The sequence below is a fragment of the Prionailurus viverrinus genome, chromosome X (genome assembly GCF_022837055.1).
Source record: "Prionailurus viverrinus isolate Anna chromosome X, UM_Priviv_1.0, whole genome shotgun sequence".
Classification (NCBI taxonomy): Eukaryota; Metazoa; Chordata; class Mammalia; order Carnivora; family Felidae; genus Prionailurus; species Prionailurus viverrinus.
In genome coordinates this window covers 23,220,485-23,237,039 of record NC_062579.1, presented here as the reverse complement: position 1 = coordinate 23,237,039, position 16,555 = coordinate 23,220,485, and the positions used below count along the sequence as shown (strand labels likewise).

The window sequence follows — 16,555 nt, the reverse complement described above, 5'->3', positions numbered from 1 at the left end:
GGCAGTCTCCACTTAGAGGAGTCTCCTTGTCTGTACCAGAGAGAGCCTTATGACTGAATCAAAAGAATGGTTATTAGTGGAGAAAGGACGGGACTTAGGCCTAGGGAGTAGACCCCTATTTCCCGTGCTTGTCAGATAACCTCCTCTAACAGGCTTCCCCTGCCCTCCCTCTACCATTTTGCTTGGTCTTCAGCTGAAGATGATATTTAAGCGGCCGCTTGGCCCCCTTTGGGGAGTTAGTTTTCCTAGGTCTCTGCCCTGGTATGTGAGGTACACACGTTGATGAACTTTGTTTTTTCGCTTGTCTTTTTTTCCCTGGGGTGGAGGGGTCTCCGTCAAGAACTCAGAAAGATTAAGGGAAAGTTATTTTTTCTTTTCCTATAGCATTCAACAAGAGAAGCCCCAAGTAGGTTGACGAACCCAGTGGTTTTCTGTTCTCTTGTCAAGCTAACAGCTCCTTCTTGGGTGAACCTCAGCCCTACTATGACCATTGGAAGGTTCGGGTCTGAAACTCAGTCCTCTCTACCTGTTGGGGAATGAATGTTCACTGCAGCCATTTGTCAGGAAAGGCACATTGCTACCACCAAGTCAGGTCATTAATTTCCAAAAGAATATACACTTAACCCCAAATGGTGGCTGATTAAAGCCTTTCATCTTAGTTTGTTACCTGCTTAGGAAGGCTGCTGACTTTAGATCTTCACCTCCTTTCCAGTTCACAGTGAGGATTTGGACTGTTTTACAGGTAGATTTTTCCCAGCCTCCTGAGTTGCTCCGGATTCCAGGGTCAGTTCCGTCTAGAGGTCTCTAGCCTCCTGCTCCCAGATACCACGTTCAGTAGGGCTGTTCCTCAAAAAGCAGAATTTCCAGAGTAACTGTAGAAGACAAAAGCCGTTTTGAACACAAGGCCAGAGGGAGTGAGGCCCTAAGAGGAATCTAACTTTCAAGTGTTTATAAAGAAAATCCTGAGGACCAACCAAGGGTTGCCAGCATTTTATATGGCCAGATAGACTGCTGCCCCCCCTTTTTTTTTTGAGAAAGCAAGCACTCGCACCAGTGGGAGAGGGGCAGAGAGAAAGGGGGGGGCGGGGAGAGAGAGAGAGAATCCCAAGCAGGCTCTACACTGTCAGCACAGAGCCCAGTGGGGGGGGGGGGGGGGGGGGGGCGGTGGCGCTTGAACTCAAGAATCGTGAGCTCATGACCTGAGCCGAAATAAGAGTCTCACGCTTAACTGAGCGAGTCACCCAGGCACCCTCAGATATGTCCATTTTGAAAAACTATATCTGAAGGAAATTATAATACCAAAGAGGTAGGAAAGAAGCTAAGGATCAAAAATCTTATTTTGAATGAGTTTAGCTTTTATGAAAACCTGTGGAGTCTCTCTTTTTACCATGCTGATTAAAACTCTGCATGCATACTGTGAGGCTGAAGGTCTCATGGGAGGAGGCCAGCCTAGCAGAGGTTGATGACAGTTTGGCTAGTACTGGGGGACGTCAGGGCAAACCGAAGGAAATGGTAAGAATCTCCCATGTTCTGTGAGATTTCTCGTTTGGTTCATTTGGCTGCCACGTAGCGTAACTGCTGTTAGGATCATGAATGAGGAAGGTCATATGTACTGGGCTTCTGTTTATCTTCTTCTGAAAGCAAAAAAGTCAGTTATGTTGAACAAAGTAGAATTTGTCTCATAAACCCGTTGAGCTGCCTGTGTCTAGTTGCTGCGTATACCAGCTGGCTTTCACAGGAGGTCAAGTAGCAAACTGCGCCCCGCCCCCCTTGTTTTCTCGTAGTGTTTCAGCTTGGATTATACCTGGCAATGTTCAGTCTGTTTTCTCTCTTCATCCTGACTTCCCTCAGAGCATCCATCCGGCTCCAAGCAGAGTCCTCGGACACAGCCCCGAGACGAGGACTACGAAGGGGCTCCGTGGAATTGTGACAGCTGCACCTTCCTGAACCACCCCGCCCTCAACCGCTGCGAGCAGTGCGAGATGCCGCGGTACACTTGAACTCCGATGGGTCCGCGTCAGTTTGAGAGTGAAACTTGGAGCTCCCACTCGAAGAAAAGAAAACCTCGGGAAGCTGTTCATCTGCCCAGCCTTTCCATGGCAGATTCCACGGGGGGAGGAGGAAGGACCCTGGAGCTGGTTGTGCTCACTAAAGGAACAATGGGGAGTTCTCTTTGGTGGGGTTTTTTTTGGTGGGGTTTTTTTTCCTTTTTTTTTTTCTTTTTTTTTTCTTTTTTTTTTTTTTTTCCTTTCTTAACTCATTGCAGAGTGAGAGAGAAAGGGATACTTGAAACCGGGAAAGGATTCACTCCTGAAAGAATGTACACAGAGAGGGCAAGCGCTCTTCTGTGGAATCCCAATTGTTAAAGTTACTGCTGAGTAGCCCTTACTTTATGAACTAGAACTTTGAGGCATGGTGTGACCTGTTACAGTTTATCAGACAAACTGTGAATTCCCAGAGCGGACTCACCTGGTCACAGCTCTCTGGAAAACCCAGGTTCCCCATGCTTCTTCCCGGTGTTTCCTAGTAAAGAGAACAGGAAAAAGCACCCACAATTTTTTTTGGGGGGGGGGGGGCGAAGCAATAAGGGTATTTTTAATTGCTGCTTTTTTCAGAGGTAATTTCAAACACAACGATAGTTCAAAATGTGATTTGTAACTGTCAGGAATGAGGCACATCATGCCCTTTGTTCCAGAGTACAATCAGAGGTGAGAAGATCCCTGTTGCTTGTACAGTAATTCATCAAGCTAAATCAACACTGGTAACTAAGACCTAATTATGCCACGATAGATACAATTTTTATGTTACTGCATGCTTTTATTAGGCCATTGGCTTTAAAAATAACAAGTCCTTACCAAGAACAATTTTATGAATGACCTTCTCATAAAACTGCGCTTTGCCAATAGCACAGTGAATGTATGCCAAATGTAAATCCATTCCAGAATCCATTTGGAAATCTTGAGCTCAGCTGCGGTTCTGTAAGAAATGTGTGCAGTCCATAGGGCCTTTTTTTTTTCCTCCTTCCAATTTTGTGATGAATTCATGATGTTTACAGCACAGTGTTTTGTGCCACAATCCTAACTTAGCTGAAAAAAAAAATCACTATTAGCTGTTCAGTACAGATTTATTTGCACATGTTAATAAACCAGCGTGAGGGAAATTACAGTTGGCCGATGTCATCAAGTTGCATACTGTGTTACTTGGGAGGAGGAGAAGGCTGGTGAAGAAATGAGATTAGAGAGAGGTGAGCGCAAAGGACTTGACAACTCAGAGCTGTTTAAAGTTAACAGGGTGTATTCAGAGGTAATAATGAGTTTGTTCGGGTAGCTCAGGTGATACTAAAGCACTCCTTATTTGTGAAGCCAAAACTTTAGGGGATGAGTAACTGAAGAGAGAGAAAACCATGTGGCCCCCCAGGGTGCACCACTGGAAGACTGTTCATAGGACGTTTCTTTAAGGTCTCCGTCATTGAATTTCCTTCCTAGCTTAGAATTGGATTTTGGAATCTTCCCATCATTTGGGTGAATGTAAACGGCAATACGAGCAGTAGGGCTTTGAATCCCGAAGGATGTGACCTGAGGCTCAGATTTTAGGAGTAGCCACCCTCGCATGCCACGTGCCCCCCTGTACACACGCGCGTGCACGCGCACACACACCCACACTCTTGAAGCTATCATTGTATCGTAAGGTACCAGGGGTGTCGGGCAGACCTGGAAACACCAGCTGTCCCTAAATGCACAATGAAACCAAAGGCGTCATAACCCATCGCCATTCTCCTTCAAAATCATCGTTTCACCTTCTACCCACCGCTTTGCCAACGTCTCGTATGTGGAAAATTCCCAAAATATCCACTCGTCTCGCCAAGTACGCGTGGCTCTGTGATTACGCCGCTAAGACATCCCTCACTCGACTGCGGCAAGACTGTGAAAAGAACAGAGAGAAAGCAGATGGGCTTAAAAGCGTCGACCTGAAAATCGCCTTCTTTAAAAGCTTCTGTGACACTGGTGTCTGTCCGTCTCCAGCAGCCGTCTCTCAGTCCTACTCTTGTGTAATATGCCAATGCCTTTGCCTTTGTATGGTTTCCTATCTCTTCAGTGACGATCCACCCCGCTTGGTATTAAATAACAATTTAGGGGGAAAATCTATATCCTGCTTGGTGTTCTAGCTCGAGGTTTACCAGTATTCTTTTCTTAGATACGCCCAAGTGGCAGCAGTTAACTGGGCGCCTGTCCGTTCAGAATGAAAGTAGCATGTCTGGAAACAGTCGGATGCCGTATTAAAACCACGTAGGTGACTTTACAACTATTGCATGAACACACATCCGGGTTAATAAGCTGTCGTCATACGGTAGATGCATGGTTCCAGTCCTTTGGTGATCTATCTAGTCGATCGTTGTTTGCCCCTGCCAGGAAAAAGGAGAAGAAACCAGTCTCTGGGATAGGTGTAGACGGTGGGGTAGGAGGCATCAGAGATGGCTTTTCAAGAGGTTCCGTATGTGTTCATTTCTGGTTGGGCCCGAGTTTCGTAGGCCAAGTTAGGCTGCATTCAGTTTTTAAAGGAAGCAAAATTGTTTTCCACGGACACGTTTGAGCTCTTTAACTGTGTCCGCTCTCTAGACTTCTTGCCTCTGACCACTTTGAAGGAGGACTCAGTCAACTTCAAGGTGCCTTTTGGAAAGGCCGTCCCGGTCAGACTGAAGCGCGTGCCCAGTCGGCCGGCGGCAGGAGGGCGGCAGGACGGCGGACGCCGGGCCGCACCTGCCCGCCTCGGCCCACCGCTCTTCGCGTAGGCCGGGGCGCGGCTGGTTGCTAGCGAAACGTCTTTGTTCTTAAAACGTGTCTAGTTTGATGTATCTGGTAACACATAGACCTGACTATACGTTTTACACTATTTCATGGTTTTGTAAACTGGGTTTTTAGAAAGCACACGTGCTGTTTTGTTCCAAGTACATTGTCCCTTAACGTGTGGAGTAGGTCTTAAGAGTTTAAAGTGGTAATAGAGGAGCCAGAAACTTCCTAAGCATTGTAAAATGTTTGCATTGATAATGACCTCGTATGGGAGAGCAAAGAGGCAGGGGGTTTTAAACAGAAGAACTGCGTCGTAGGAAAGGTAGTTTTAGACGAGGAAAAGGAGGGGGGCAAAGTGTTGCTCATTTGTTTATTTCCCTGAATGAAGTGGGAAGTGTGATAGGCAGTTTAATTTTTAAGGAGCTGGTCTCAGTTTTAGTACTTTTTAATTATTAAAAAAATATCGTTTCCTTCAATTTTGTCATCGTCTTGTCCCGATGATCTAGGGTTCATATCCAACTTTCTGTGGCAACTCAGTTTTCTATAGTATTTTAAAAGGTAACTGTAATGTCTTTGACAGTATAAACAAAAAAGCAAGAATATAAGGCATAAAAAAATTGTCCTTGGAAAACATCAGTCATGTATCCTGGAATGTGAAGATGTCCCTTCGTAGTTCAAGGGTATATTGGTATATCAGTCGAGCAAGAACCATGACCACTGAAATGTTACTATAAAAAAAAAAAAATAAATTGGGCACTGTCTGTTGCACCACTACTGTATCTTTTTGAAAGAATTGACAGAATTTTCTTAGTGTGAAAGTTAATTCTGATGATGTTTTCACATTCACTAGACCTGCCTTTTTTTTCTTTATTATTTGCATCCCCAAATATTTAATACAAGTAGAATTTTGCATGGCTTGGGCATTCAGAGATTAATAAGATGATGACTCGATTTTAGTTTCTAAAGCCATGAAAAGTTGCTTTGAGACTGAACAATTCTGAATTCTTATTTATAATGAGACCCAATGTCCATGGTTCCCTACTGTAAAAGAATTGATCAGTTTCTTCATTGAAACAGCAAGAACCTATGAAATCTTGTAAATACCATGTTTCTTTTAGGTTTCCGTGTATGCTGTGAATCATTATTTTGAGGTGAAATTGTACAAAGGCATTTTAAAAGGCTATGCATGCATCGTACTTCCAAACAGTACATATTCGGAAAGTCAAAGATTCCTGCAAAATAAATTAATAAACTAAAAGCCAACACTACGTTCTGCTTCTTTTCTGTGTAGTTAGAAATGATTTACAGTATACAGTATCACACTCGACTGAAATAGGCTGTTGCAAAACCGCCTCTTCCGATTCCTCCGTTAATACCTGTAGTAATGTTAGATTTCGTTAATTTTAGAAATTGGGTAGAAGTCTATAAAAACCAACTTTATTTTAATAAAGTGGAATATGTTAGGAACTTACATTTTGCATTCTACTTCAATATATTACTTGCAAGATCCAGATTAAACAAACTTACTTATCATTCCATAGCTACAGTGGACCCTTGAACGTTAGGGGTTTGATCTGCACAGGTCCTCTTACATGTGGGTTTGTGTCCTACGTCCAGCATAGTACTGCCCATGTGTTTTGTCTTCCTTATGATTTTCCTGTTTTTTCCTTTAGTCTAGCTTACTTTAACAATATAGTATATAATATATATGCAAAAGATGCAGTAAATGACTTACCATCTGTAAGGTTTCCAGTCAACAATCCACTATTAGTTTAAGTTTCGGGAGCCTCCAAAGTTACCCACAAGATTTACAACCGTGCAGGGCATCCATGCCCCCATGTTGTGCAACGGTCAGCGATAGCTTTTCAGAGGTCAGCAGTCACAGAGGACGTGACCGTCCTCGTGCTAGAGTCTGTAGTCAACCTTCCAACGTCTACACAGAAATCACGGATCAATTCTAATCTTTTCAGTAAGCATATCTGAAAAAGTTTCTACTACGTTCTTTCAATATATGAAAATGTGTAAACCTACCCAAATACAGAAGAACTGTAGAATCAGCCTTCATTTTGCTCATTACCCAGCTTCCAAAATTATCCCTATAAAAAACAATTTTATTTCATCTGTATTCTTATCCCTCTAACCCCAGATTATTTTGAATCATGTCCCAGGCATCGTAGCAATTTGTCTGTAAATACACATTATTTTTTTTAAGTTTATTGATTTTGAGAAAGACATTGGGGGCGGGTCAGAGAGCAAGGAACAGAGAAAATCCCAAGCAGGCTGCACGCCGTCAGCGAGGAGCCTGACCCAGGGCTCGATCCCACCAACTCCGAGATCATAACCCGAGCAGAATGCCAGGAGTCGGATGCTTAATCGACTTAGCCACCCAGGCACCCCTGTAAATCAACTTTTTTTTTTTTTAACAGAAGCACCATATACTCCTATCATGTCTGACAAAATATTATCAAATATCCAGTGTTAAGTTTTCCAAGGAGCCTCACAATGGTTTTTTCAAAAAGCATATTTAAATTAGGGCTTGTGTAGAATACTTGAAATTGTCTTTTACATCTTGAGTCTGCATACGTGTTTTGTCTGGGTATCTGAAATCGCAAGGAAACTTTCTCTCAACTATATAGTTACCTTCCCACCACATCTTCCAGTACAGTAATGCATAGAAAGAACAACAAAGTTAACTTTAAAAGCAGCATATAAACTATTTTTTTATCCCCCTTTCTCATGATTTCCCACAGCACAGGTTGTCCCTTTTAAATAATGGATTTAGTGGGGTGCCTAGGTGGCTCAGTTACGTGTCCGATTTCGGCTCAGGTCATGATCTCGAGGTTTGTGAGTTCGAGCCCCACATCGGGCTGTCAACACGGAGCCCGCTTCAGCTCTTCTGTCCCCCCCCTTCTCTCTACCCCTCCCCCACTGGTTCGTTCTCTTTCCTCTTTCTCTCAAGCTTTAATAAATAATGGATTTGTTTTGAAAGAGAAAATTACTTCAAATCTGTTAACAACACTGATTCCTTACAGTGCTCGTTTTTGGAATGAAGAGGCATCTGTGAGAATTACACTGTAATCCCACTCTTGGTGCAAGCCTCTCCGGGTATGGGGGAGCTTGGTTTCCCACACAGAAGGGACACGGGGCACCTGGTGTCGGTCTCCCCTCTGCATTCCTCCAAGAACTTCTACTTACCCTTGGTCTTTTGGCCATTTCCTAGGACACAGCCCCGGTCACGTTTTGTGATAGGGGTTTCGTAGGGTTTAATAAAGGTATATAAATACGTGGATGATATTCTGATTCACCAGTTCCAGGGTCTCCCATCAGGCAGACCACCTCCCCTTTTTCTGCCTCTTAAAGGGTGACGGCTCGCCTTTGACCGCCTTTTCCTGACCTTCTGCTGGTTCAGAAATACAGCATGTTGGGGGGAAATCGGGTCATTTTTCCACAGCCTCGCTTCCTCCAGTTTTGCATTGTGGTTTGCCAACCAAGTGTTCATTATTCTCTATTACTGTGCTCGGTGTTCACTGACCTGTGTGTGCATGTACCCTCCTGGGGACACAGGTTGTTTTAGATAGTACTGTGCCTCTGTTCAAGAACCACGAACACAGCCTTTTTAAAAGCCCATCCTCCAATTTTGATTTCTTTTAAATCGCTAAGAATGGCCTGCCACCTTGCGTTTGTTTATTCGAAGAAAGACCTTTATTTGAACGGCGTTTCGGGTTGGGAGGGGAAAATTGGGGGAAGCATACCGAAATCGCTTCCATTCCCTGTACGCTTTGACAAGGAATCAAATGGTCACACGGGGCAGGGGAACGACCTTAAGATGACAATTTGAGTGGTTCTTCCCACCTTCTAAAGTAGGTAATGAAAACGTCTTGAATGGCTGAAGAACGGGGAAGGGTTGTCGGGGTCAGAAATGACAGGCACAGATGGGGGCATGCTGAAGGTGGTAAGCCATGAGTATGAGCCAGCCCACAATTCTGGTCACGGATGAAAGCCATCGAGGAAAAGTGGCAAAGCAGGGCCGGGGGATTCCCCAGTAGAGCCTGTGCAGACCCCCAAACCCTGGGCAGCACACAAATGGGAGAATGCTTGTGCTGGACAGGAAGCACGGAGAGAGCAGCTTTTGTCTTTCCCTCACTTGCGGCATGGCTCATTCGAGAAGCCAAGGCCCCTGAGTGGCTCAGTCGGTTAAGCGTCCGGCTCTTGGCATCGGCTCAGGTGATGATCTGGTGCTGGTGAGATCAAGCCCCTTGTCAGGCTCTGTGCTGACGGCATAGAGACTGCTTGGGATTCTCTCTCCCCCTCTCTGCCTTTCCCGGGCTCACATGCTCGCTCTCAAAATAAACATTAAAAAAAAAAAAAAAAGCAGCAAGGCCCATAAAGGCATGGTTTGGTCCCTGAGATAAGGGGCAGGACGCATTGAGTGACTTCAAGGTCCCACGACGAACGTGGGGGAAAACCTGGTGTGGCCTCGCTAAGGATTCCAGCGAACAATTTTCAACCCCCCAGTAAACACCTAACGCGGTACCCGTGCTGCTTGCCTACTGAGTGGCTAGAAACAAGTGCCTAGGAGAACAGGAAACTTCCTGATCTTTCCTATACTCTGTAACCAAGCACCTTCTCATCAAGGACAATCCCCAGGAACAAAGGAGAAAGCTCTGAGCTTCGTTTTTCACCAAGGATTAAGAGGTTAGAACAGTGTGAGCCACATAATCTTTTCTAAAACTCCTTACAAATGAGTAACCGTATGCAAAGATACAGCCCTCTGAAAGAAGAAGTTCATCCTCCAGAATCGCAGCCCAAGAGGCAACCTGAACTTCCCATGTCAATCCCAAACACAAGCGACAGCAATGAAGAGCTGACCCACAACAAATGTGAAATCCAGACCTCGGAGAAGTTGTTAAAAACGCAAGACGGAATGAACAGCAAACCAAGAAGCAATACATAAAAACGGGGGGGGGGGGCAGTGAAACAAACACTTCCCTCCAGAGATGAACGCACGTGGTATCAGAATCATCCCACATTTCGGTACAACTTGAACGGGACGAAGTTTGACGTGCAAAACAGACAAAACGACATATGGGAGTCAGCTTAGTTCCATCTCCATACGATAAAATTATCTAGCTCACGTGAACCAAATGTTCTTTCCAATGTTTGCCGATTCTTTTCAATCGAGAGAACCCCAATCTTTCAAACACTCAGGCCCCATGGTTCTGACTGCAAGACACGGTGTCTGAAAACCAATCAAGCCACCAGAAAGAAAACGAAACATTCTTCTACCCAGTTCTTGATGAAGAGCTGGAATTAAACCAGATTTAGAGGAGGCAAATCCTCAACAAGGGGCGTGAGGCCAGATGGTGTCTCCGACTGACAAGGCGGCCTTCAGGTCCCAGAAAACGGGGCAGAATGAAAGATGACACCGTCTCTGTTTCAGAGAACGCACCTGTTGAAGATCTACATGCAAATCAACTGTCCACACCTGTAACAGAACCAGTCGCACCAAGACACGATCATTCCGAACTCAGTGAAAGACATTTGCGGCACAAGGCATCTGGGTGGCGACTCTTAACAGCGAAGGAGACATGCGGCAAGTCGCAGCTTGACTGCGCTCTGAAAGAACGCGCTGCATCTAATGTGACCAGTGTCGGGAATCCTGAGGAAAAGCCGGATCAGAGTCCAGTTTTCCTACGAAAACCTTTGCAAGCCAAGATGGCAGAGAGCAAAGAAGCAGCATTTCTAGGCAACAGTTTTTGAGCCCTCCCAGACCCTCCCGCCCCCACCGTCTCCCAAATAACATCTTTTAAGGTTCTTCTGATACCTTTTGGACACATCTTGCTAACAGACGCACAAAATAAATCGGGATCGAGCACAGGTGCTCCCACTTTAAAGCTATGGTTGGCTCGACGCTGAGCTGCTGAGTGTGGTTCCCAGGAAGGGGGCTTGGTGGGGCCCCTCTCACCACTTGGGTTGCATGCCAAACACTTGGTGCTGCCTTTTTTTTTTTTTTTTTTGATCAGAGTTCAAGTCCTCTTCCCGATTCTTTCGGTCAGCAAAAACCTGTATGAATTTTTTAAAACCGAAGTGGGATATTGCACAAAAGCCAGCGATCCCCATATTCCAAGGCCAGGCTGATGCATAACATATGGCAAAGTGTTTATACAAGCCCAGAGCTTGAGAAGGTATGTGAATAAATACAAACGAGTCACATTCTATGGCTGCCACGTGTGTGGAAAGATAGTCACCCATGTAACCAGCTCAAAAGCCATGTCACGAGCCAGCCATACACTTGAGAAACCATACGAAAGTGAATGATGTGATCAAGTCTTTACTAAAAAAAGCTGGTTTTGGGGCGCCTGGGTGGCGCGGTCGGTTAAGCGTCCGGCTTCAGCCAGGTCACGATCTCGCGGTCCGTGAGTTCGAGCCCCGCGTCGGGCTCTGGGCTGATGGCTCAGAGCCTGGAGCCTGTTTCCGATTCTGTGTCTCCCTCTGCCTCTGCCCCTCCCCCGTTCATGCTCTGTCTCTGTCTCAAAAATAAATAAATGTTAAAAAAAAAAAAATTAAAAAAAAAAAAAAGAAAGGCTAGACTGCGGGGGAAGATGGCTGAGTAGGAGGATCCTCAGCTCACTGCCTCCTATGGACACAAGGAGACACATCCATGTATGCGCCTAACTCTGCAAATGACCTGGAGACTGGTGGATCTTCCAGTTAATCGTAGAGAAGAGGCCACATCAAAAAACACAGGAAGGCGGAGACGCAGCTGGGAACCCAATCCACGGTAAGACCAGCCACCAACAGGAGAGACACCACAAGCCCACACCACCAAGAGCAGACCCCACACCTGGGGTGCCCCCGCCACTGGGGACCCACACTGGGAAGATGACTCCCCTTAACATCTGGCTTTGAAAAACAGTTGGTTTTTTTTTTTTTAAAACATTAATTTATTTTTGAAAGAGAGAGAGAGAGAGCACGAGCAGGGGAGGAGCAGAGACAGAGAGGGGGACACAGAATCCGAAGCGGGCTCCGGGCTCTGAGCTGTCAGCACAGAGCCCGACGTGCGGGCTCGAACCCACAAAAGCGAGATCACGGCCTGAGCCAGAGTCGGACGCTCAACTGACTGAGCCACCCAGGCACCCCCCCCCCCTTTTTTTAATTATTTGTTTTTGAGAGAGAGAGAGAGGGAGGAAAACCTGTTTGGTTTAATTTTGAGAGCTTGAAAAATCAGAGGGCTTACCTCCACCACAACAGGAGGGCTCTAAGAAACGGAGTCCCTGCCTTTCAAGAGTCAAATAACTGCCCCCGAGACACAGCACAGAAGCGGCAGTTTGAAAAGCGCGTGGGGCTTATGTGAAGGAGAGGTGGTGACTAAGCCTAGAACATGCTGGAGGGGCAGGGATCTTCGGGAAGTATCTCCAGGAAGACAAGTGCTAGTGGGCGCCATTTTCCCTCTCCTCCCCCAGCCTAGATAGCTGGAAGCCCAGGGTCCCCCAGGGACTCATCCCATCCGGCCCACGTGCCAGAGTAAGTGTCCCCTCCAAAGCAGCTCCTGCCCTGCCACAACCTCAGGCAGCCCTAGCAGGGACCAGTGCCACTCCCAAGTGACTCCTGCCCTCGGGAGAGGTGGTACAACCCCACACGCCAGCAGTTTCCGCAGCCTTGCTTCTTAGCTGGCTGCCCAGGGAGCAAACCCTGATGGTTGGTGCATCTGTAACTGTGGCCTAGAGGCTAATTACAGACGCCGGGGCGGACTGCCAGCCTTGTCCACCGAAGAGCTCACGGTGGCCTCAGACCTGTCGACAACGCGGGGACCAAAGCCAGGGCAGTGCACCCATAGCCGTCGAAGGAGCTCACTGCGGCTGGCTCAGCCGAAGAGGATCAGGGCCCAGCTACCACAGTGTTGTCTGTGTAGCCCACAGAACGGATACCCCACGGAGCACCTGATTCTGCCGACTGGGGGGCGGGGGATGGTAGGCCACAAGAAACAACAAGGCCACTGCTTTCAAGAGACCAACACCGAAAGAAAGACCACACAGAGACGGAGGAGTATTTCCACAACAAAAGAACAAGACAAAACCAGAGTAAAAGAGTGAAACGGAACGGAGATCACCGATGTGCCTGGTCCAGTTCAGAGTAACGGTCAATGGTCATCAAGATACTCACTGGACTGGAGAAAAGGTTGGGAGATCCCAGCGACAACTTCAGCCACGAGATGGAAATGTAAAGAGCCAGATGAAGAATTCAACAAATGCAATTAAAAACAATACACGAGAAGGACTTGACAGCCAATCAGACGATACAGAAACAACCGGGCGGCCATCTGGAAGACGGGAATGGAAAGCAACCGAGCTCAAGAGCAAAGGCCAGGCCAAGAGTGCACAACGGGAACGCGGCGAGTGAAGTCGGCAACGTCATCCAGCACAGCCACGTCTGCGTCACAGAGGTCCCAAAAAGAGGAGCGAGAAGAAGACTTGCTTCAAGACGTAATACCTGAAAACTTTCCAAATTACCGCGGAAGGAAAAAGACCACCAGATCCAAGGGGGAGAGAGAGCCCTCGATGAAATCAATCCCAGGAGGTCCACACCAAGACGCGTAACAATGAAAATGGCAAAAAGCCATGATCGAGAAAAAACTTGACAAGGGGTAAGAGGAAAGGGCAATTCCATCACATACAAGGGAAGGCCCCTAAGGCCGTCAACTGCTTTTTTCAGCGCTTTGCTGGCCAGAAAGGAGCGGCAAGATATATCCTCTGTGCTGACAGGGAAATACCTACAACCAAGAACACTCTTCCGGGCAAGGTTATCACTCAAACTAAAAGCAGAGAGAAAAACTTTCCCCAACAAAAAGATGAAGAGTTCATCATCACTAAACGAGCCTTGTAAGAAATATTAAAGGAGATTCTTTTTTTTTTAATTTTTTTTTTCAACATTTATTTATTTTTGGGACAGAGAGAGACAGAGCATGAACGGGGGAGGGGCAGAGAGAGAGGGAGACACAGAATCGGAAACAGGCTCCAGGCTCCGAGCCATCAGCCCAGAGCCCGACGCGGGGCTCGAACTCACGGACCGCGAGATCGTGACCTGGCTGAAGTCGGACGCTTAACCGACCGCGCCACCCAGGCGCCCCTAAAGGAGATTCTTTAAGAGAAAAACCCCAAGTAGAAAATTATGCAAGGAAAAAAATTGCACACGTAAAAGCAAACATAAAGGTAGGCGATTAATCACTTATAAAGCCGACAGGGAGCATAAAACACAAAAGTAGCAAAATCAAGAAGCCCTACAAAACGTAGTCAAGGGATACACACAAGAAAAGATGTAAAACGTGACATCAGACGGGTAAAATTCAGAGGGGGGAGTAAAAACGCAGTGCTTTTCGGGGCAACTGGGTGGCTGACAGGTCTACTTGAAGAAACCAGAAAAACCTCCAACAAGCTAACCTTACACCTGAAGGACCTGGAAAAAGAAGAATAACGCCCAGAGCTAGTGTAAGGAAGGAAATAGTGAAGATCGAGCGGAAATAAATACAGACTAAAAAAAACAATACAGAAGAGCAATGAAACCAAGAGCTAGTTCTTTTGATAAATGAATGATTGATAAACCTTTAGCCAGGCTCATCAAGAAAGAAAGAGAGAGGACTGAAATAAACGAAATGAAGGTGGAGAGGGGCGCCTGGGTGGCTCAGTTGTTTGGGTGTCTGACTCCTGATTCTGGCTCAGGTCATGATCTCATGGTTTATGAGGTCGAGCCCCAATTCAGGCTCTGTACTGACAATGCAAAGCCTGCTTGGGATTCTCCCTGCATCTCTGCCACTCCCCTGCTCACACTCTCTCTCTCTCAAAAAGAAAATAAGTAGGGGCACCTGGGTGGCTCATTGGGTTAACCATCCAATGTTGGCTTAGGTCAAGATCTCACAGCTTGTGGGTTCTCCCTCTCTCTCTGCTCCTCCCCGACTCAAGCTTTTTCTCTCTCTTCTCTCTCAAAAATAAATAAACGTTAAAAACAAACATTAAAAAAAATAAAAAAAGATAGGCGTTGAAAAAAACGAAATAAATGTGGAGAAATAAATAACAATGGCTACCAAGAAATACAAAGAATTGTAAGAGGATGTTATGAAAAATTATATGCAAACAGATTGGACAGCCTAGAAGAAGTGGATAAATTCCTACGAATGTACAATCCTTTAAAAGTGAATCAGGGAGCAATAGAAAATTTCAACAGACCAATTGCTAGTAATGAAATTGAACGGGAATAAAAAAACTCCCAACAAACAGAAGTTTAGGATCACATGGTTTCAAAGGTAAATTCTAGCCAACATGTACAAAAGAATACCTATTCTCCTCAAACTCCTCCAAAAAATTAAAGAGGGAGCAAAATAGCTAAATTTGTTGTGTAAGGTCAGCATTACTCTAATACCAAAACCAAAGACATTACAAAGAGGAAAACTACAGACCAATATGCCTGATCAACACAGATGCAAGAATCCTCGTTGAAATAGCAGCAAACTGAATTCAGCAATACATTAAATCATCATTCACCAAGATCAAGCAGGATTCATTCCAGAGATACTAAGGTGGTTCAAAATTGATAAATCGACGAATGTGACGCATCGCGTTAGCAAGAGGAAAGATGAAAACCATCTAATCGTCTCAATAGACGCAGAGAAACCACTTGACAAAATCCAACATGTATTTATGACACAAACTCTGAGCAAAATGAGTTTAGAGGGACCGCGCCTTAATGTAATCAAGTCCATACTGGAACTGTTGTTATTTTTAATGGGCATTTAAGAGTTTCATTCTAATTAGTATCAAGAAGTGTACGGAAAAATGAAGACTTGATGTGGGGTGGGACTGTCCTCATTTAGGAATCTGTGAGACACCATTACAGGACCTACCCAGATGATCAAGCAAATGGTACCTTTCCTACCTTACCACATCTTGTCCATTTTATTTTTATTTTATTTTTATTTATTTATTTTTAATTTTTTTTAACGTTTATTTATTTTTGAGACAGAGAGAGACAGAGCATGAACGGGGGAGGATCAGAGAGAGAGGGAGACACAGAATCCAAAACAGGCTCCAGGCTCCGAGCGGTCAGCACAGAGCCCGACGCGGGGCTCGAAATCACAGACCGCAAGATCGTGACCTGAGCCGAAGTCGGACGCTTAACCGACTGAGCCACCCAGGCGCCCCTTGTCCATTTTATTTTTAATGCGATAGGGTAGTTCTCTCGGGCCCAGGAAGTTACAATTTCTGACCATCTATCCCAGAACATTTTCATCTCAGAAGTGAGTCAATATGCTAGTTTCCAAGAGCAAATACGAATTACCCCTAGGATTAACGTTTAGGTACAAAGAACCGAAGCTTACCCGCTGAACAGCTATGATGAATCAAGCATCGCATTCATGCCTCTGTTTGTGTTTACTCTCTAAAATAACCATAGTCCTCGACTTCTAAGCACACAAACTGCATGTATCGATTTTATGCCACACAATTTCTTCCAATGGTGTTGTGTCTTTGTTAGAGGATCTTCTCTAAACTGCTTTGTTTCATTCAAGCTCAGTCACCTCATCTGTGAAATATGGATAGTAACAGCACTCCATTTCCTTGGGTTGTTGCGAAGAGGAAATGAATTACTGTATTTGAGGCCCACAGAATAGTTCCTAGTATAATCTAAATCCTCAAAAGCTGTTGGCTGTTATCATTATGTCATTTTTACTTTAAAAACGCTATTCTTATTATGAAACCTATGAAGCAAACTTTCAGAAC

The 16,555-nt window shown here is 45.4% G+C and overlaps 1 protein-coding gene across 7 annotated transcripts in view; it reads left to right on the top strand.

Moving 5' to 3' along the window:
* The window catches only part of TAB3 (TGF-beta activated kinase 1 (MAP3K7) binding protein 3), an 88,770-nt gene extending 82,720 nt beyond the window's left edge, over positions 1-6,050 (top strand). For all 7 annotated transcript variants that reach the window (XM_047843509.1, XM_047843503.1, XM_047843507.1 and 4 more), the window contains one exon: positions 1,852-6,050. In XM_047843509.1, the coding sequence (XP_047699465.1) occupies positions 1,852-2,000 (149 nt within the window). In that variant the 3' untranslated portion in view covers positions 2,001-6,050. The remainder of the gene's footprint in view (positions 1-1,851) is intronic.
* Positions 6,051-16,555: the final 10,505 nt, after the last annotated feature.